We start from the raw sequence: 21,588 nt of genomic DNA on the forward strand, positions 1-21,588 counted from the left end.
CACTGAGCTAAATCCCCAACCCCTTAACTTGCCTTCTTGATGCAGGGAAGATATAGCACTCTTTCTTGTCACTGTGCCTTTCCTGACTGGCAAGGACTAAAATAAACCAAGAATCATTCAACAAGGGGCCTGAGAAAGAAACTGCATTTCAAAAGTGTTCTTTCTTTGGTGCAACTGTCCATGCATCGTCCTAACAATTACTAGAGAAACATGTTCTCTACAGAACACAAAAGCAAAATCGAAAGGTAGAGGCTGCAAACTAACGAACTAGCTTAGCCTACATTCTTATCAAAAGTGCCAATCTGATCAGTCGATAAAATATGAGGGCGTTACAGCCACCTGTGGCTAACCAGAATCCAAACAAGACTGACTGTTTTTGCATCTTCCCCTAATACTGTACACACTCCCTTGGCTCCTGTGCCTCTTCGGCCTCACTTAGTGACTTACATGTCCCTGAAGCTCTGTGTGGAAATGAATGTGAGGTCATTTGCATGCCACTTGAAATAAGAAGTTCCACTTGTTGGTTTCTCCACATGACTCTGACTTGTTTCTCCAGTTTCTCAATGCTACTCCCAACTTCCTGTTTCCCTGCTACAGTATCCTTTGGCCAGTGTGGCCAGTGCCAAAAAGCCTGAAGGGACTTGACTTCCTAGTGGCGTCTTCTGACATGATGATACTCCACTCTGGCACTCCGATCCACAAAACATCTCATCTGTCTGGGTTTCTTCTCTCCTGTCCTTGTCCAGATGAACCATTGCCACACTGGTATGACTATAGTGCAAAACATAATGAACATAACTTCTGATTTAAAAAAAATCATGCCCATATTAAAACGTGGGTTTTTTTAAAATATTTATTTATTATGTATACATCATACAGCTTTCTGCCTGCATATACACCTGCAAGCCAGAAGAGGGCATCAAACCTCGTTACAGATGGTTGTGAGCCACCGTGTGGTTGCTGGGATTTGAACTCAGGACCTCTGGAAGAGCAGTCGGTGCTCTTAACCCCTGAGTCATCTCTCCAGCCCTTAAAATGTGGTTTAAAGGGTTGATTTCACATTATGTATGTTTGGTCACAATAAAAAAAAGTAATGGGGGGCTGGAGAGATGGCTCAGTGGTTAAGAACACTGACTGCTCTTCCTGAGGTCCTGAGTTCAAATCCCAGCAACCACAGAGTGGCTCACAACCATCTGTAATGAGATCCAATGCTCTCTTCTGGTGTGTCTGAAGACAGCTACAGTGTACTCATATACAATAAAAAAATCTTTAAAAAAAAAAAAAGTAGGGGTTGGGGATTTAGCTCAGTGGTAGAGCACTTGCCTAGGAAGCGCAAGGCCCTGGGTTCGATCCCCAGCTCCGAAAAAAAAGAACCAAAAAAAAAAAAAGTAATGGACATGTGGTTGTTAGAAATTTTAGGATACATAGCAAAGCAGGAAAAAAAGGAAAATGCCCAATACCTATAGATTCTAATAGTTACTAGTTTTTCCTATGTATGTTCACACACACACACACACACACACACTTGCTCTCTCTTTCTCACACATACATACTGGCAATGTGTGAATGCAGTTTAGAAACAAAGAAAAAGAAAAAGAAAAGCTACAAATAAAAGTTGGTAGCTTGCTTTTTTTACTTATCACATAGCAGATACAGGTCCAGACAATTAACTGTTCAGTTATCAAATTTTATTTTGCATTTGAATGTTAGAAATAGCTGAAATTTCTCAGCTTGTAAATAATGGGGCTAGTTCTAATTTTTAAGTGTAACAACACTGTAATAAAATCTCTTGTGTTTTTCACATTATATTCCTAGAAACTGACTTGTAGGTCACAAGGCCTGAATAAGTCTAAAGCATCCTAATTTTTAGGTATTGAGGACTGAGCCCCAGGACATGTGTGACTTAGACTAGTATTCTACTGCCCGTAAGCTACATCCCCTGCCCTTGCGTATTTTTGTGCGTGCCAAGAGCTCCTTAAATTATCAGGACAGGCCTTGATCTTCCCATATAATCCAGGAAAGGCTTCAGATTTAAAAGCTTCCTGCCTCAGTCTCCAGGGTACGGGGATTTCCAGCATGAGCTACCATGCCCAGCGCACTTCCTCTGTTGCTCATGTGAGCTCGCTCCCTAGTTTGTTTTTCCTTTGTTTTTTTACATTTAATTATTTATTCATGTATTTCATGTGTGTTGGTGCTCTGTCCGCTTATACCCCTGTATGACAGAAGAGGGCATCAAACTCCAGTTTAGATAATTGTGAGCCATCTCTCCACCTTCTTTGTTTTTAAGACAGGGTTTCTATGTAGCCCTGGATGTCCTAGAACTCACTGTGTAGACGCAGGCTGGTCTCAAATTCAGAGATCTGTCTGCTTCTTCCTCCCAAGGGTTGGGATTAAAGGCCACCATGCTGACTCATAATGAAATTGACACTCCAAAAAATTAGAGGCATTCATTTGCACCAGCAGTAAGGTCACTGTCATCAACTGTCACTTCTCTAATGCATTGTTTACAAGTGAGATTGCATGGTTTCCACAGTTGCCCTTTTGCATTGCTTTATAATTTGTATATGTTCTTTGCCTATTTTTCTGGGGTATCTAGATTTTCCTATTGTTAGTAACAGGTCTTTGCCTAGTAAAGGTATCAACCTTCGCATGTACTGCACATTCTCTTTCATGTCATATTTTCTAACATTTGCCTTAATGCTCCTTCTGTGGGGTTTTTGAGATAAAAAATCTCACAGTGTAACCCAGGCTGGTCATAAAACGTGTGCCAATCTTCTGCTGTCAGCCTCCTAATTGCTGAGGTAACAGACATAAACCACCTCTTCCAGGTCTGTTTATGTGTTATGATGTATATATTTTGAAATGTGATGTGACTATATACTTTTGCCCTTGCTTCTTTTTTGTTTCTAATGTTATTTCTCTGCTTTAAATTTCTGCCGCTACAATCCTTTTAGTCAGTACTGATGCAATCCAGAACCTCACACATGCTAGCCAAGGGCTCTACCACTGATTTATGTCCCTAGCCCCCAGCCCTATGGCTAGTCACCTATTTGTTCCTTAAGTACATTTTAGTATAACTCCAACACTTAACATCTTATTACATTTAGGATTTGTAGTTCGCCAATTGCTTGTGCACCATTTGAAAATAATCTTTCTTTTCTCACCCACTATGTGACGTGGCCTTCACCACACAGTAAGTCTGTTTTCCCAGGGTCTCTATGTCTGGCAACGTGTTCTGCTCAGTTGTCCTTTTGACCGTCCTTGCACCATTTCAATGTTCACGTCTTTCTAACACACTCCTAACTTCACTGCTTTTCTTTACTTTCCTTTGGTTTTTCACAGTCACCTGTCCTTCCTGGTAAACTTCAAATCTGTCTTATGTTTAGCATTGAAACCACATCACAGTACAAACTTGTAGTAATTCATGTAAAACATTCCGTTTTCTTTTCAGGACCACAGTATGTGGCCCTTCTTTAGTTCCAAGCATCTTTCTTTAGGTTTAATCATATAAGTCTGCTACTACCCAACCTGTTTAACATATTCAAATGCTGACTTCATAAGTTGCAATCCTAGAACACCTTTAATCCCAGCTCTCAGGAGGCAGAGACAAGTGGATTGCTATGAGTTCAAGGCCAGCCTAGTCTACAGAGTTCCAAGACAGCCAGGGCTACACAGAGAAACACTGTCTCAGAGAAATAGAGACAGCAAGACAGAGACAGACAGACACATGTATGCGCGCGCACACACACACAGGGGGAAGGAGGGAAAGAGAGGGAGGAGGAAGAGAGAGAATATCTCTTGCTGCTAGAGAAATTCCCAACACTTTGTATCCTCTTTTGAGTCTATCCTAGATTATGTAAGGTTAGGTGAGCTTAGCTACCTACCACTAATGGACCTACCTAAAATAGAACCTTGAGACCTGGGGCTAAAGCTAGTCATCAGAAAGGGTTTCAGGTAAAATTCAGTGATATCTGGATGTGAAGCTGAGAGATTTTGGTCTTCTCCATAAATCTTCTTCCATAAACCTTTATGGAAGAAAGCTTTCCTTTCTCTTTCTGGGAGCTAAAACAAAGACTCTTTCTAGGAGATTCTAGCCAACACTACATTCTGCACTACACTATCACCATACTATAATAATCTGCCTCCAACCAGGGTATAAGATACACTGAGAGTGAGAATTTTAGTGTAGTCCTAATCATTTTCCCTTTGTGGGGGAACCTTCTAGATGATGCATATATAGTGTGTCAACATGCTGCCATCATGCTGAGTATGGTGGTGCATGCCAGTGATCTCAGTGACAGAGGCAAGAAGATCAAAACTCCAAGGTCACCATCATATACATAGCCAGTTTGAGATTAGCCTCAAGAAAACAAAATCAGAAAAAAAAAACAGCTTTCAAATAAATGCAAAGTCATAGTGGTTGTTTTCAAAAACACAAGGTAATTGTTCTGTAAAATAGGACTGGCGTTATTTACATCATAAATGTCATCTGAAGATATAGTAACTCAACATGACTCAGACAAAATTTTATTTTTTATGGGTTAATAAATATAATAACTTTGTCCATAATATATTCTTTTAAAAAATTAACACCCAGGAGAAAGGCCACAGGCTTTTAAATGCAAACATGGCATTACCTTCTCCAGCCACTAGGTGTCACTGCAGTAAACACATAGTATCTGAGCCATGGAAAGCTATGAACCAGAGCTTAGTGAGTTACCAACCTCACAGTCCCCAGCTCAGAATTACTTAGGTAGGACGATAAGGGGCCAGAAGCAACAGGAAACACCTAAAGGGTTTTTTTTCCTGTAAGGCACACAATGCAATATTCATCAGGAAGAGAGAGCCACAAGAACCACCTGCCCTCACTGGATCAGGCAGGTTTACCCACTTGCTTTGTCACAAGGGCACCAAGCTGCTGTGACCTGAACACAGTTAATGGTAACACTTGCATTCCATTGGTTTTCTCCACAGCACTGCCCAACATGAAGCAAATCAACAGCAGGTGTCTGGTGGATAGCTAACCGAACAAGGAGTTTCCCCACCCACCCACCCATAGTGGCTGGTGCCTTTGTCTGAGTGCCTAACTGTCTTCATAGGCTTTTATCCAGACATTCATACATACAATCTGTCCGTCCAATACCACGCCAGGTTGGAACTATTCTAAACATTAATGACAATAATCAGAAGTCTTGTTCAGCCACCTGATCCCTTCCTTCACCAGGCTTACATTCATTTTATTCTGCTTTTCCTTGCTTGGCCTGCTGGAGGATGGAAAGGTAAATAATTTATGCATGTGCATGTTTTGAGAGAATGTTTCTGGGGAGAAGGGTCAGTTGTGTGTGGAATGAAATGCCACTACCTCATGTGCTTTCACAGGCTCTAACCACCCTGCCTGAAATCTCCTTTTCCACTGCTCTGTACATTTTAACCCAAGCTCTTCTAGATACAGCCAAGCCAGGCCCTTCTATCTGGATCACCACCTGGCTAAGACCCTGGGCCAGAAGATGCTGGCAGCAGTAAGTGTATTGGAGAAACAATAGGCTGGGCATAGTGCCATAACCTTTAGGCAGGCAGAGGCAGGCAATTTTTTTTGTGTGTGTGAGTTTGAGGAAAACCTTGTCCACATAGCAAGTTCAAAGCCAGCCAGACCTACACAGTGAGAGATTGTCTGAAAAGGGCAGAGGGGGTGAAGAAAAGAAAAGGATTCAATAAAAGAAAATATAAGACGGAGGAAATGTTAACAAAAATATTTTATCTGATTAATCTGTAATAAGAACCAAAGATTTCTGAAGAAGAAAAAAAAAAAAAACCTATAACGGTTCCATAGACCGGTATTTGAAAGAGAAGGTGAGACAGGCTGGGAAACACTTTGCTGGGAAGCTGAGGAACAGCTTTGAGCATGGGACCTGGAGTCTGATAGGCGTTCCAAAAGAACCGGGAAGGAGGTCCCCGTGCATCCCCTCCACTCTGCTGCTCGTATCACGTATCTCCATTTCATCAAACACGAACCCATGTGTCACCCTGTTGATTTATACCCCAGTGGACTTTGCTCCACCACAACTCACAAGGTAAGCAGGATTAGGCCAGGTCAGCGTTTGAACTGAAAGTGCATAAAATGAAGGACAAAGGTGGTATCCAAGCGGCACAGCTCAGTGAGCAGAACACACATGGTCAGTGAATAAACAGAGGCCCCAGCCTGCTCAAATAGACTCCAAGCTGACCGAGATGGTTACCACCTTGAGCAACCTTTGCTGAGTAGGACACACTCCCTTCATTTACCCACTCCTCAGAGCTGCTCCTGTCTTCATCCCCCCCCCCCCGCCCCCGTCTCCCTCCTCAGTCCTGGGCTCATGGTTCTCACAGCCTGCTTTGCTGACTTGTGCCATAGAGTCTCACATCCTCATGATCACTTCCAACCAACCCACTGTCTGTCAAAGTTACTCTTGTTCCCCTCACACTTTCTACCTAGAGTTTTCCCTTTCTGGGCTATCATTGGCCCAGATACCCAAGCTAAGCATTCAGAAGTTATGTTTGGCTCTGCTGTCCCTTCATCCAACCAACCCAGAGCCCAGTTGCTTCTGCATTCATAAGTTTCCCACATGGGTCCTTTCTCTTATTGCCCTGCCTCCAGTCAAAGGCCTTATCACCTCATACTGCAGCACATTCTGTTCTCTAGGATTGATTCTAAAAGTGACCATTAGCACTGAGGGGAAGCTACAGCAGCCACTGGGCCAAGTGGATATTCATTATATCATCCAGTCCTTACAACCATTTAAAAAGTGAGCCCTGCTTTATTGCACACCTCTCTCTCTCTCTCTCTCTCTCTCTCTCTCTCTCTCTCTCTCTCTCTCTCTGTGTGTGTGTGTGTGTGTATCTGTCTGTCTGTCTGTCTCTGTCTTTGTCTCTGTCTCTCTCACTCTCTCTGTGTCTCTGTCTGTCTCTGTCTCTCTCTCTCTCTCTGTGTGTGTGTGTGTGTGTGTGTGTGTGTTGTGTGTCTGTCACAGGGCACATATAGAAGTCAGACAACTTAAAGGAATCAGTGATCTCTGTCCACCACGCAGGTTTGGGAGCTTAAACTCAAATCAGCAAGTCTTAGCAGCAAGCACTTTTACCTGTTGAGCCATCTTGCCTATTGAGATGAGAAAACTGAGGCCTCAAAGGTTCTGTAGATCACAAGCCCATCTTCGAGCAATGGAACTGGGAGAAAGGCCATGCAGTTTGCACTTCAGTCCCAGCCGCTGAGTCTGTGGGTTTCTTGCAGAACAAATGTTCTTTAGCCCTGTCAGTGTTGCTCCTTCTCTCTCACCTTTAGAGAAGAATTAGAGGAGAAAGGATGGCCCATTAGTCTGGCATGTTTCCCTCACCGACTTCACTGTTCCTCTTGTATAGAGACCCTTTGTATAGGGAGTTGCAGAATCAAATGTCTTGTAAGAATTCAGAAGCAGCATGGGCAGGAGAGCTAGAGAGACCCAGATAACAGGCACTCAGCCCCAAACAATAAGCCTTTAAATGCATTCTAAGCCGTCATGCCTTTTGAAAGCATTCTGGAGAACTAAACTCTGTGCCCACAGAATGTGATTAGCATTTAAATATGCGTAGCAGAAAAGAGGGAAGAGAGCCTGTGGGGGCTGCTGCTAAGCTACAAGAGTCTCTTTGCAGAAGGATGGTTGTCATTTAGAAATGCAAGCCCCGTTTTCAAGGGAGCCCCTAAATCCAGATTTAAGATGTAAGATCTTTTGATTTTTAAGGTTACAAATAAACAATACTGACCAGGCAAAGCAAAATATGCCTTCTTTTGGCCTCTTGTTCAACTGAGGCATCCAGTTGCAATAGTGAAGAAGTTCCCCTCCCCCAAGCCCAAATGTATTTTATATTCCGGTCAACAGGCCTTTGTTCGTGCAGTGACCTCTCTCTGCCCAAGCATCACTTCTGTCTCTGTAAAAGTCCAACTGAGCTTACCTTGGTAGTAGTATCCGTTGCTTTTGTTTGCTGGCTTTTCCCACCCATCCAGCACTCACTTTCAGATAATGGGTAAAGGCAGATATTTAAGCCTTTGAGAGCCACAGTGCAGACAGTCCAGCCCACTGGGCTCCTGGGGAGGAAGGAAGTAAATTAATGGTAGGGGACCTTCTCTGAAAAGGTGGACGATGTTTTCCACTGACTCCCAATTCTCCCATGTCTGTGGGCACAGTAGTTGTAGTCCCAAAAGTTGTGGGTGAGTAACTCCTTTGAAAGGGTATTGTTAGCCTCTCCATGGGTCCTCTCACTCTGACAATTTCCCTTCTAAAGTATTTTTTCCTGTCTCACCATTTTTATCTCCACATCACTGCTCTGCTGTCCCCCCACCCCCTGCCAAGACTACCTCCTGAGAGAGGCTATCTTACTTTCCCAAGCAGAAGTACTCTCCTTAATCCTACTGTCTTAGTTTGCTTAGTTTTAAGCATCCCTACTCTGGAACTCTCAAATTCAAAATGCTCTAAAGGCAGAAACTTCGAGCATCCACATGATGCGAGCTTCTGCAACTGACGTCAAGGAAAGGACTGCAAACAAAATACAGTCACACTGAAAAGCCCGTAGATGGGGCTGGGGAGATGGTTATTACATATGCACAGAAGCTTCAGCTTGAAGTCCCCAAACCAATAAAAGCTAGGCATGGTAGGAGTGGGTGTCTACAATTCCAGTGCTCCTATGTTGAGATGGGGAACAGAATTAAAAGAATCCACAGAAACTCATGGCCTCACCTACACAGCGGTAAACAGAGATGCTGTGTATATCTAATAAGAGGGAAGCCAGGAGCACATCTGAGATTGTCCTCTAACCTCCACACGTAAGTTACAGCACACATGTACCCCACACAGAGCCACGCACACCACATACACATGCATATGTATATAATAATAAAATAAAAATGTAAGACTGCATAAAGTTGGGGCTGGGGATTTAGCTCAGTGGAAGAGCGCTTACCTAGGAAGCGCAAGGCCCTGGGTTCGGTCCCCAGCTCCGAAAAAAAGAACCAAAAAAAAAAGAAAAAAAAAGACTGCATAAAGTTACCTTCGTGCTTTATAAAATAAAATACATATGAAATTTTTGTGTGCCTTTCTAAGAATGCACTGTCTCCTATCATAGCAATCCTGTCCTGTGCCACGCATGGCCAACATCTGTTAACTGGCAAGATTGGCAAGTGTGCTAAAAGGACAAGATAGAACCAGACACAATGTCCAAAGCTTGTAATCCCAACATCCAGGAAGCTGAGACTGAAGGATCAAACTATTCAGACCTGCCTGGGCTACAGAGCAAGTTCAAAGCTAGTCTGGGCAATTTTGTAGGGCTGTGTCTGAGGCAAACAGAAAAGAGAATAGGAAAAATAAAACTTCACACGGTTCCCATGTGTACTCTCTCCGCATTCCAACCTCCCATCACTGTGCATGGATCTGGGGGGGGGGGCATTTGGCAAATCACACCACCATCCAATTCATAGTCCTTAGGTGACTGCTTTCAGAAAGTGTAGGAATGTATACGACTTTGCTGCTCCTTTACTGAAGCTTTTGTCAGGGTTAGATACATGAAGATTTGTGCAAGAAGATAATGACAGGAAAAGTCTGCCCTGGATTAAGGAATTGTAACTGTTCTACCATTTATTGGCCAGATAATACATATAAGGCAGATTCTTAATTCATTTAATCCTCGTTATCAACCTCCGAAATAGGTAGTATTATGACCCTTATTTCATGGGTGGGAAAATGAGGCACAGAAAGGGGACGCTACTTGCTCAGAAGTCACACAGCTACTATATATTAAAGCTGGCTCTCTCCTTCCTCCCAGCTTTCCTTTAGCCACCAGGAAGTACAGGGCTCCTTCTAGATGCTAGGCAGTTAATTTAGCCTTTCGTTACTTTGCCTCTGCTAAGATGGCAGACGCTGGCCCCTGAGAACTGGAAGCTCGATATTTCAGTGCATGAACGGTGGAGAAAAATAACAATGTGCAAAGGCTCAGAAGCCTTCATCCATTTAAACTGCTCTACAACGGGAAGCTGGGTGGCTTCTGAACAGTACAAGTGGATTTCTCATAGTTCTGGAGGCTGGAATGTGCAAGGTCAAAGCAAATTTAATATCTGGTGAATGCTCGCCTTCCCATTCCTAGATAGCACATTCCTGTTCTGTCCTTCTGTAGTAGAAGAAGCAGGGCAACTCCTGGCATGGCTTTTTGGACCCTAATCCCATTCCGGAGGGCTCTGGCCTCGTGACCTTATTATCGTCCAGAGGCTCCACCTCCTGAAACATTACATGCCATCAGGATTTCAACACAGAAATTGGAAGGAAACACAAATGTTTGGACTTTAATATGCCTGGTTTTAGGCAGAAGCTGGTTACCTCAAATTAAAGTGGGAAAAAAAGTCTTAGGGAAACTCTAGAATCCTGGAGCTTGGAATCAGTATCCTGTCATTGGAAACTCCATTGGCAGCTTTAACAAGCTCTCCGCAGTCAGTAGACCATTCCCAGCCACCATCCTTTGGTCAGCTACAGACTGATCTGGCTGATCGGAGGACTGGGAAGAAAGTCCTTAGCACTCTGGAAGGATGATGCCAGGAAAGGTAAGGAAATTGTTGTCCCAGCCACTAGTAAAAGATGCTAACCAAGTTTAATCGTTCTGCCTACTTGAGCCTCTTCTGGTCGTCACAGCATCTATTCTTAGTAAGAGAAAGGATGTTCTCCTAAAAGACCACTTACCTGTCTTGACATACAGTGTAGAGTGCTGAGTACTGAGCTCTCAGAGGTGAGGGAGACTGACCCTTGCCTTTGTTGCAGTCTCACTGATGTCTGGCCCCTTTGAGGACTCACTTCTGCCCAAGGGAGTAGCGTTGCCTTAGCAATCAGAAGTAAAGGATGCCTTGTGAGGGCAGGTGAATGTCTGAACATCCATTAGGCAAGGTAGGAGTTTGGGGGGCAGCTTTGTTATTAAAGTGAAGGGAAAGAGAAACTGCCCCCCACCTTTGTTCTCTTAAAAAGTATACAGTTCCCTAAACACTTTGGGAATAGCAGTTGTTGATCAGGGAAACAAGACTGTCCCTAGAGGGCAGACGAGGAGGGAATAGGGAGGTGCCTGCCCAGTTCCAGTGAACTGAACACAGCTCACTGCCCTTTTCTCCTGACCTGAGCTGGCTCGTTCCTTTGAAGCAGTAAAAATCTGGGAGTCCAAACAGCTGAGCTCTGTCTAAACACTAACAGAAGGTAAGATAAGACCTCCCACCTCTGTCCCCAAAAAGAGCAAGTGAAGATAAGGGAAAGGGGGAGAAAAAGGTCTCAGAAAACATCCATTGTCAACAAGAAAGGTCAGCAGCTACCTGGGAAGCCTCTGTTATCTGAAGGCTATAGACAATGTTGTTGACTAACCGCACTGCTCGCTTGTAGCCAGTGCTGGAGATGAAGCACCTATTCTCACCCACCCCCTCCCCATATAGTTGTCAGTAGTTACTTATGGCTGTGTCCCCCCCCCTGAGCTCACAGGGATGATGACACGGGCATTGGATCTAGCATGGCCCTGAATCCTCCCGGTGGACTGGGATAGGCCACAGGCCCTCTCTGAGCCTCTTCTCCCTCATCTATACAGTGTGAAGCAGAGAACTGCGCCTTCTTCGTGTACCTGTGCAAAAGACTGAATTAGGTTATTGAACATAGGCACAGTGCAAATGCTGCTCTCATTGTGCTTGGAGCACCTCTTCAGAATCTATGCATAGACGATAGCACTGGGGGCCTGATTAGAGTTCTATAAAGCCAAGCCAGGTGCGTTTCTGTTTCCTGAACTTACTATCAATACACAAAAGGGCCAGGATAACAAAACCTCAGTAGCCCCTCCATCTTGATAGCTTATGATAAGTAGTGATGGCAAGCGAGGTCATTATTCTTTTGTTGGGTTAGTTTAATAAGCATTTATTAGGCAGGCCCCGTGGTGCAAGCCTGAAGTGGCTGAGGCAGGAGGCAGGAAGATCATGAATTCAAGGCCCGCCTTGACAACAGAGTAAGCTCAGCCTGGGTAATTTAGTGAGACTCAGTCTCAATTTTTTTAAGATCTGTTTATTTAATGTATATGACTACACTGTAGCTGTCTTCAGACACACCAGAAAAGGGTATTGGATCCCATTACAGATGGTTGTGAGCCACCATATGGTTGCTGGGAATTGAACTCAGGACCTCTGGAAGAGCAGTCAGTGCTCTTAACTGCTGAGGCATCTCTCCAGCCCCCAGTCTCAATTTTTAAACCATTTTCTTCTACTCTGTGTGTGTGTGTGTGTGTGTGTGTGTGTGTGTGTGTGTGTGTGTGTGTGTGTATGAGAGAGAGAGAGAGAGAGAGAGAGAGAGAGAGAGAGAGAGAGAGAGAGAGAGAAGTCAGTTCTCTCCTACCACATAGGCTCTAGGCTGTCAGCCTTGGCTGCATGTGCCCTTACTGGCTAGGCCACCTTACCAGGCCAAATTTTTAAAATAAATTCAAAAGGACCAGGGATACAGTTCAGTTGAAAAGTACTTGCCTGACATGCACATGGCCCTGAGTTCCATCCCCAGTCAGTACAGACATTTACTGAGAGGCTATGAAGCACCTAATTGTAATAAAATATTCTGACAAAAAGCAACTCAGAAGAGGAGGGGTTTTATTCAGCCTGCAATTCTAGGTTATAGTCTACTATTGAGAGAAAGCTGAGATGGGAACTTAAAGCATAGTCAAGAGCATACAGAATAAACAAATGGATTGATTGACCGACCCTTCCTCCCTTCCTCCCTTCCTTCCTTCCTTTCCCTTCCTTCCTTCCTTCCTTTCCCTCCCTCCCTCCCTTCCTTCCTTCCTTCCTTCCTTCCTTCCTTCCTTTCTTTCCCTTCCTTCCTTTCCCTTCCTTCCTTCCTTCCTTTCCCTCCCTTCCTTCCTTCCTTCCTTCCTTTCCCTCCCTTCCTTCCTTCCTTCCTTCCTTCCTTCCTTCCAGCTCATTTAGGTTTCTTACTGTTATGCAGTTTAGGGCCCAGGCTGGGGACTAGTGCTGTCCACAGTGAGGCAGTTCTTCCTACATCAATCAACAATCAGGACAGTCTCCTGCTGCTGCTGCTGTGGCATGTCCACAGGCCAACAGGATCATGTAATTCCTCATTAAGACTCTCTAGGCTCGGGCTGGAGAGATGGCTCAGTGGTTAAGAGCACTGACTGCTGCTCTTCTAGAGGTCCTGAGTTCAATTCCCAGCAACCACATGGTGGCTCACAACCATCTATAATGGGATCTGATGCCCTCTTCTGGTGTGTCTGAAGACAGCTACAGTGTACTTATATAAAATAAATAAATAAATCTGTTAAAAAAAAAAAGACTCTCTAGGCTCTACCAAAGTGACAGTTAAAGCAACCCAGTGTTTGTTTGCTAAAGGATTTGAGGCTCTTCCACTTAGATGCCTCAGATGGCTTTGGAAATGCACATTTTGCCTTCAAGTTGAATCCTACCTATCTCCAGAAAATAAAGGTCATTTCCCAGCAACAAGTTGAAAAGTTCTGAGCTCCATCTTTTTTCTACTTATTTTTCCCTTCTCTTCCCTGACCCACCGACCATGAACTGCTAGCCTCATGTGTTCCTCCTGCCTACCCTCCTCACCCCCACCCCAGACTATACTTTGTCTTGCTATCTTAAAACCCTTACAATGAAACATTTTCTTTTCACTAGGTAATAATACATGCACATGAAATCCAAAAGGTGGCATAAAGAGACATTGAAAACCAAGTGTCCTCACCCTTTGTGTCCTCCCATTCAGTTCTCTCCCAGAGACAACACTAAGGTTGCCACTTTCTTAGGAGTATCTTTCCAAAGACGGCTTATGCAAAGGTGTCCATAAATGTGCAGGGGTGTTCTTTCTGATTTTACATAGTCAGCAATATACATGCGTAGTCTTCTACATCCTTTCTTTTTCACTAAAAATTTGTCTTGCTAGTGACACCCTATCCACCAGATGGAGCTGCCACATATTTTAATTATAACATAATATTCTCTAGCACGGTGTCTTATTTCCTAGTGGTAAACATTCAGACTTATTTTCTCCACTCTTTTGCTATTATACTACCACTGCAGTAGCAAATATCCTTGTAATATACATTGTTTCAGATATATGCAGATATAACTGCAGAATAGATTCCATGGAGTAGTACTATTTTGGCCAAAAGAGTACATGGTGGCCTAGATATATAGCCATTTGGTGGAGTCCTTGTTTGACATTCATGAAGCCCTAGTACCTAATAAACTGGGAGAGGTGGTAAATACCTGTAATCCCAGCACTCGGGAAATAGAAGCAGAAGAATCAGAAGTTCAAGGTCACCTTCAACCCACAAAGTCAGCTTGGATTTCATATGACCCTGTCATCAAAAACATGGGAGTATGTGTGTGTGTGTGTGTGTGTGTGTGTGTGTGTGGCCATTTTGTAACTATTGTTAAACTAATCAGTGTTTCATGGAAATAATATTTAGTGAGTACTACCTCTTCTGGGAGGCCTGGGAGGTTTAGCACAGAAACACTCAAATGTCCAGCTTTGAAGTGTTTGTTCACTTTCATGTAAGTTGGCTCCTCCTTTTTCTGTACACTTTTGGGAAAGACCCATGTCAAGGCAGATGTGGTCACCGGACCTGTGGTATTTGTGGTCACAGTAGGATAAGGACTAAGAAGAGAACACAAGGAAGAAATAGTTATAGACAACAGATCACATTCTTATCAAGTGCCGTGAAGAACATGGTGACCAAAAACGTGTTTGATAAGCTTTGTCTGCAGATCTGCTGTTTCTTCCGGTCATTATGAGAACTTGGCAAGACAGAGGGAACAGCAGACGTAGGAAGGTTCAGGGAGTTGGAGCAGCTGCAAGGATTGCGGAAGCTGGAAAGGGTCTTCAAGGTCATTTCAATCTCCTCAGCAGACTGTGAGGAAAGTAAGGTCTGAAGAAGCCAATGACTTAGTCAAGGTTACAGTGATAGTGGCAGAGCCAGGTCTAGTCCTCATGATTTCTTGCACGTGATGTTCCACTGCAGGATCCAGCGTGGTCCTCCTGAGGACCTGAAGCAGGTGGCTACATTTTATTAGCCTAGTGAGTTGCCTGGCTTTGTGCAGAAGAAGCCTTATGTTGAGGCCCGTGTGATTAGCCATCTACTATGTTCTGTTTCTCTTTGCCAATGACATACAATTGAAGAACACAGCAGCGTAACATTCCAGTCTAGCAGGTTGGTTTGGTCCTCAGCATACTTGTCTCTCCTCCAAGTTTAGATAATTATAATAATGACCTTAATGACTGCAGTCACTTATTTAGTGCTTGCTCTATATCAAGTACAGTTCTAAGCACTTTGCATGCACTAAATTACTTAATACGAACAACAGTCCTTACATTACCTTACAGGTACATGCTATAATTACTCCATTTTACAGAAAAAGGGGGTGGGGCTCAGACAGATCAAGGCATTTGCTGAAGGTCACAGGTGTGAGGTATTACAAGCTGTCTAGCTCCAGAGCCTGAAGCATGACGTGAAAGTAGCCAGCCAGGCCTGTGGTGAGGTGCAGTAAGGATGTAGATGAGGGAATGGATGGGACAGGAAAGCTGAATGAATCCAGAATTGAGCTATTTCCTGAAACACAAAAGAGGGCTGAGTGAACCCAAAAGAGTTAGTATATGTTTAGTATATTACAAGGTCCTGGATTCAGTCCCCAGCACCTCAAGAAAAAAAGTACCAAAGAATCAACATGTGACCACATCAAGAACAAAGATGTCACACAGTCCTATTCACCATAGTCCCTCAGATTATTAATGCCTCTGGTCACTTACTTGCTCCTTTATATCTAGACCACCAGCATCCTGTTAACTTCATGTTCCTTAGTTCCATTTTTTCCTTCCCTCTCCCTCCTCCTCTCCTTGTTCCTTCTTTCCTCCCTCCCCCCTAATGATGTGAGTATTTCAGTATTGGTCCACATCACATGTCTGTACATGTGGAGGTCAGAGGTCAACATTTGGTGTTGTTCCTCAGAAGCCATCCACCTTGTTTTTAGAGGGAATCTCTCACTGAGACCTTGCACTAGGCAAGTAGGCTATGATGTCTGGCCACTGAGCCCCAGTCTCTGCCTCACCAGCACTTGAATAAGCATGCATCATCAAGCCCATCTTTTTACCTGGGTGATGAGAATTGAAACCAGACTTTCTTGACAACAGGCATCTTACTGACTGCACTCTATCTCCAGACCCTTTTTGTTGTCTACTTTGGGACAGGGCCTCACATATCCCAGGCTTCCCTTGAAGTTGATACTAGCTGAAGATGGCCTTGAAGTTTTGATACTGCTGCCTTCCCCTTCCCAGTGCTAGAATTACAGACATATATCATCATGGCCAGTTCATGTGGTGCTGGAGATGGAACCCAGGGCTTTGTTACAGTGTTTGTGACTTTTTTTTTTTTTGCTCTAATTCTGAAAATCCATGCCACTGGTTCCTCAGCTTTTCCTTAACCCCACAAACTCCTGGTGGTTCATATACAGCTGAAGATGAGTGCACGGAAGGGCAGCTGAGGGGCACAGAAAGTTCATGGCCTCCAGTCTGTGCTGCTCCTCAGTCACAGAGCTAGTCTTCAGAATGTCCTTTGTCCATCCTTCATAATAGCTTTTTCAAATTTGACCAAACTCCCCACTACACACCCAGCACGTCCACCTGAGGCAGGTAACCTGGCTGGCTCTTTCCTGGGGAAAACAGAATGGTAAACAGACTCAACCTTTGGCTTCTTTGCATGACATCCCTCCTTGGTGGTGTCCTGGCTGTCACACTTCAAGTTCATCTTGGGCATCATTCCTCCTTAATAGATGAGTAAATTCAAGTCCCACCCCCGTGAAAAACCATTTCTTCCTCCAAATCCTAACTTTGCCTTTCAGAACATTGCCCACTCTTACTCCCAACTCAACACAGCTAAAGTAGCTTGTTCTGATGCAGATGTCTAGGAGTGTGGACAGATGTATGGATTTGTGTGACTGCTCCCACTGTCAGGACATAGAAGCGTTCCATCAATCTCCCAATTCTCATGTGCTATCTCTTTGCAGTCAAGGCCTCCAGGACCAACCCTACAATGGTAACACTGTGTGTGCTCCCCATCCCTGTAATTTTCTGTTTGGAGAATAGCTCCCTCAGTGTAGTGACTCTAGAGTGCATTCATACTATTGTATTCGGGAATAGCTTATTGTTTCCGATTTTAAAAGATTTATGTTTCAGTTTATGTTTAATCTGTGTATTTCTGTGTGTGGATACATACACAACTGTGGGTGCCTACAGTGATCAGAACTGAATTTAGTCCTCTGCAAGAGCAGCAAGTTCTCTTAACCACTGAGCATTCTCTCAAGCCCTGGTTTGTTCTTTCTTTCTTACACATTTGTTTTAGTTTAAATTATGTGTATGTGGAGGGTGGGTATATACTCCTGTGTGGGAGTGCCTGCCTCAGCCTCATAAGTACTGAGATTAAAGCCACAAGAAAGTTACTTTCAGGAATTGAGCATTTTGATGATGCCACTTTCCTCAGGTAGTTCTGGGTGGTCATGAAGTACAAAGATGGCTGAAGGAAAGGTGGCCGAAAGTATAAAAGTGGGGAATCCTGAGGATGAGGGCCAGACTGAGATTGGCATAGACTGTTCTTTTTGCATTCTCGTATTTGAAAAATATATACAAGTATCTTGGTTATGCCCATCCCTCACTCACTTCCTCCAGCTTCCCTTGGTCTATCCCCACAGTGTATCTCCTCTCTCCAATTTCATTTTCCCCTTTCCTTTGCTTTTGCTTTTTCCCCCTTTTCTTTTTAGTTTCCTAAGATAACAGTGAGGCTGGGCTAATTGAAACCACCAGGTGTCAGTCTCCAGTAAATGGAGAAGAGTGGCCAGGGGGTCGGTAGATGACAACAGGACAAGGACTATGGAGCAGCTAGAGGCCCAGATGAGTACTTTTGTCACACAGTGAAGCAGCCAGAAGAACGCCACAATCATCCTGTTCTCAACCCTGTGACATTTGTGGTATGGGAAAATCAATGCCTACTTGGTAGTTTCCCAGAAGAGGGATCAGTTAAGAAGTCAGGAGGGCATGAGGAAAGATTAAAGTCTGGGACTGGAGAGATGGCTCAGTGGTTAAGAGCACTGACTGCTCTTCCAGAGGCCCCGGGCTCTATTCTCAGCAAGTGCATGGTGGCTCACAACCATGTATAACCTCAGTTCTAAGGAGATCTGATGCCCTCACATGTACTTGGTTCACAGACATATATGTAGACAAACCTCTTATATATATAAAATAAAAAATAAATAAGTCTCAAAAAAAGCTTAGAGGCATAGGACTGTGTAACAGGTCCACTGGGCATAGGCTAAGTTGGAATGTAAGTATGACATTGAGTCTATCTCAAATGCCTATTTTCTTTTAAACAAAATACACACAAATTTGTGAATGAGGCATTATGGTTCTATAGCAAATTAATATTCATTCTAAATTAGTAGCTCACACCTGTAATCTCAGCATTCAGGAGACTTAAACAGAAGTATGATGAAGGTCTAGCCAATCTGAACTATATAAGCAAGACCCTGTCTCAAAAAACATTCTAAGACTGTGGAGGAAGACGAACTCTGGTTACTACTTTTTGCCACCATCTTGGCACAGTGCATCCAGAGTCCAGACCTGAGACGCTGTTTACTTTGTGTAGGACATTTACTTCCCGGTACTTAAGTCACTTCCCTGTACCTTCTATTTCCTGCCAGGCTCAAAGCCCTTATCTTCCCCACTATGGAGGAGTAGATATCCACTTCTCAGGAGCAGTTGACTGCTTCAGACAGATAGTGAAGACCCAAGGGGTCCTGGGGCTCTGGAACGGACTAACGGCTAACTTACTAAAGGTAAGAAGAGTGACCGGTCTCCTGCTTCTCTGCCTCTTCCAGTTCTTTCGCTTCCTGATCTTCTCAGTACAATTTGCATGAAAATACCTCAGTCACCACTGATACTCCATGTGCGTCAACCTAGGCGAACACAATGCTTTAGTATCTAATACCACACCCTGGAAGAGCTGAGCATTTAGTACCAACTGGAGGTTTCCAATACTAGGACACATGGACCTCTCTGTAAGGAGACTACAGGCCCCCACCTCACATATAAATATCCAGTCAAGACCAACGTATAGAGATGGGCAATGGCCAATTAACTACATGGATATTAATGCTTACGCAGGGCATACCCTTCACTGGTTCTGAAGCCTTTCATTCCCTTCCACACTGGACCAGCTTTCCTTTTTCCATATTCTTTGATTCAAAAAGGAGTTAGCATGTAGCGCTGCCCTCTGCCATGATCTTAATTTACTCTGGTGTAACTCCATTGCAGAAGTACCCTTTTGTAAGAGTTTAAGATACGGCTCCGAAGTGTTGAGTTCAGTTCAGGGCAGCTTTCCTGTTCTGTTAATTAAACTTTGGGACATTGAAACTGGCTAGTGGAAATGACTGAATAGAGAGGAATTCTCTGTTCATATTCTTCCTAGTCCACACCAATAAAAAATTAAAATTTAATTTTTTTAATTTAAAATGTTGTTTACTGTAGATTATACATGGACTGACCCAGGGCTCCAACTGCATATTTATCAGTGAATAGCCTTGTTGGGGTACCACTGGAAGGGGAAGCCCTTGGTCCTGCCAAGGTTGGACCCCCAGTGCAGGGGAATATGGGAGGGGTGGTAATGGGGGGAGGATGGCGAGGGGAACACCCATATAGAAGGGGAGGGGAGGGGTTAGGGGGCTGATGGACAGGAAACTGGGAAAAGGAATAACATTTGAAATGTAAATAAGAAATACCCAATTTAATAAAAATGGAAGAAAAAATAAAACATTGTTTAACGTGTAAGCTGTAGAGGTAGCTCAGTGAATAAGAGTGTTTGCTGCTCTTCCAGATAACTTGAGTTTAGTTGCCAGTACCCACGTTGAAAGGCTCACAACCACACAAAACCCTATCTCCTAGGGATCCTCCTCCTCCTCTGCGCCCCGCTCCCATGGCTCCACACATTCAGACAGACACACAGATGAATAAATAAAAATAAGTCTTCTCTTTTGAAGAATTTAACACAATTTTCATTTTCTGTTTTAACAGGTAGTTCCATATTTTGGAGTTATGTTTGGCATGTTTGAGTTCTGTAAGAGAATCTTTCTTTATCAAAATGGTTACACCCTGTCCCCCCTGACCTACAAACTAACCCCAGGAGTGGACCAAAGTTTGAAGCCCCAAGAGTTACGGGAATTAAAGAAGTTATTCTAACCCAGAAGACTGCACTCGAAAATACCAACTCTGTAAAACTGAACGAAACTACCCTGGTAGAGGTACAGCACTGACAGATGAATATGACCTCTGAACTGTGCACATCCGGAGGGGAGAGAAGAAATGAGAGGACTAGACCATACATCACCTCGGAACTGCAAACTTTCCCTGTGAATATCTGTGCTTGGAGAAGCTTCTCTGACACTGCCCTGTCACTATGGCAATCCAGCAGACTGTAAGAAAGCCTAGAGGTAATCACATGTGCAATAGACCCTCCCCTCCGAGGGGAGAGAGAAACACCGTGCAAAGAAGCATAGCCACAGCACTTCAAAGCATCTTGTAGCTGAGGAGGCAGAGCAGAGACTGTGGCACAAGCCCAGTCACAGGAGTCCCCATTGAGTAGGCCAAGTTCAATGTCTTTGACCTATGGCTTCCCCACACAGACTTCTGAAACTCTGCTGGCTTCTGAGAGCACGAACCACCCTGTAGGTTAGGACTTATCAAAATCTCCAAATAAAAACATTTTTTTGTTTTTCAAATGATCTTGATACAAAGTCCAGGCTGCCGTCAGAGTCGCGATGCTCCGGCCTAGCCTCCCAGGTGGCTGGGATGAAAAGTGTGTTCTGCCACACTGGGACCCTAGAGCCCTCATTCTTTATTGAAAAACCAAGCAGCCCAAGCTTAGAAGCTTTTATTTCAAGAAGGCAGTTTTCTCCAGGATTTCTACCTCCGATCCCCCACACCTACCTGGGTCAAGGTTTCTCTGTGTTTGCTGGCTTTCCTGGTACTCACTCTATAGACAAGGCCAGTCTTGAACTCACAGAGATCCTCCTGCCTCTGCCTCCCAAGTGCTGGAATTAAAGGTGTGCAACACTACCGCCTGGCCCCCATGACTTGTTAATGATGCACTGAGATTCCTGACTAAAGCCATGTACAGTTCCAATGGCTTTAATTATCTGCCGTTTTAACTTGCTCTGTAAGCTCTGTACCCTGAAAATAAATTTTTTAATCATCTTCAATTATTTTCACAAGACATCCTAGTTGCCTAGAAAATTTCAGATAGAAGATATGACACACATACTCCCCCAAAATGTCTTGAAATTAAAATCCTTTATAAAGTTTTGGTTTTGTTTTTAGATTTTTTTTATGTAATAAAACGAGGATTCTGGGGTTGGGGATTTGGCTCAGTGGTAGAGCGCTTGCCTAGCAAGCGCAAGGGTCTGGGTTCGGTCCCCAGCTCCGAAAAAAAAACCAAAAACAAAAACAAAAACACGAGGATTCTATGTAAAAT

General features: G+C 43.8%; 1 protein-coding gene and 1 non-coding gene across 4 annotated transcripts in view; both read left to right on the forward strand.

The window, feature by feature from the left end:
- Slc25a43 (solute carrier family 25, member 43) overlaps positions 1–21,418 on the forward strand; it is a 34,335-nt gene extending 12,917 nt beyond the window's left edge. Inside the window, exons 4-5 of one of the 3 annotated variants that reach the window (XR_005498125.2) lie at positions 598–765; positions 18,764–18,900. Coding sequence is in view for 2 of the 3 variants with exons in the window: in XM_003752132.6 (XP_003752180.2) it covers positions 18,764–18,898; positions 20,133–20,297 (300 nt within the window). In the remaining variant the exon portion in view is untranslated. Of the gene's footprint in view, positions 1–597; positions 10,617–18,763; positions 18,901–20,132 lie in introns of those variants that run through there. The other 2 variants (XM_003752132.6, XM_063280362.1) reach the window with 2 other exon arrangements.
- Positions 19,408–19,539, forward strand: LOC120099452 (small nucleolar RNA SNORA36 family). Its single transcript, XR_005498630.1, has one exon. It is a non-coding gene; the product is annotated as a small nucleolar RNA SNORA36 family (small nucleolar RNA).
- Positions 21,419–21,588: the final 170 nt, after the last annotated feature.

Source organism: Rattus norvegicus, chromosome X (assembly GCF_036323735.1).
Source record: "Rattus norvegicus strain BN/NHsdMcwi chromosome X, GRCr8, whole genome shotgun sequence".
Lineage (NCBI taxonomy): Eukaryota > Metazoa > Chordata > Mammalia > Rodentia > Muridae > Rattus > Rattus norvegicus.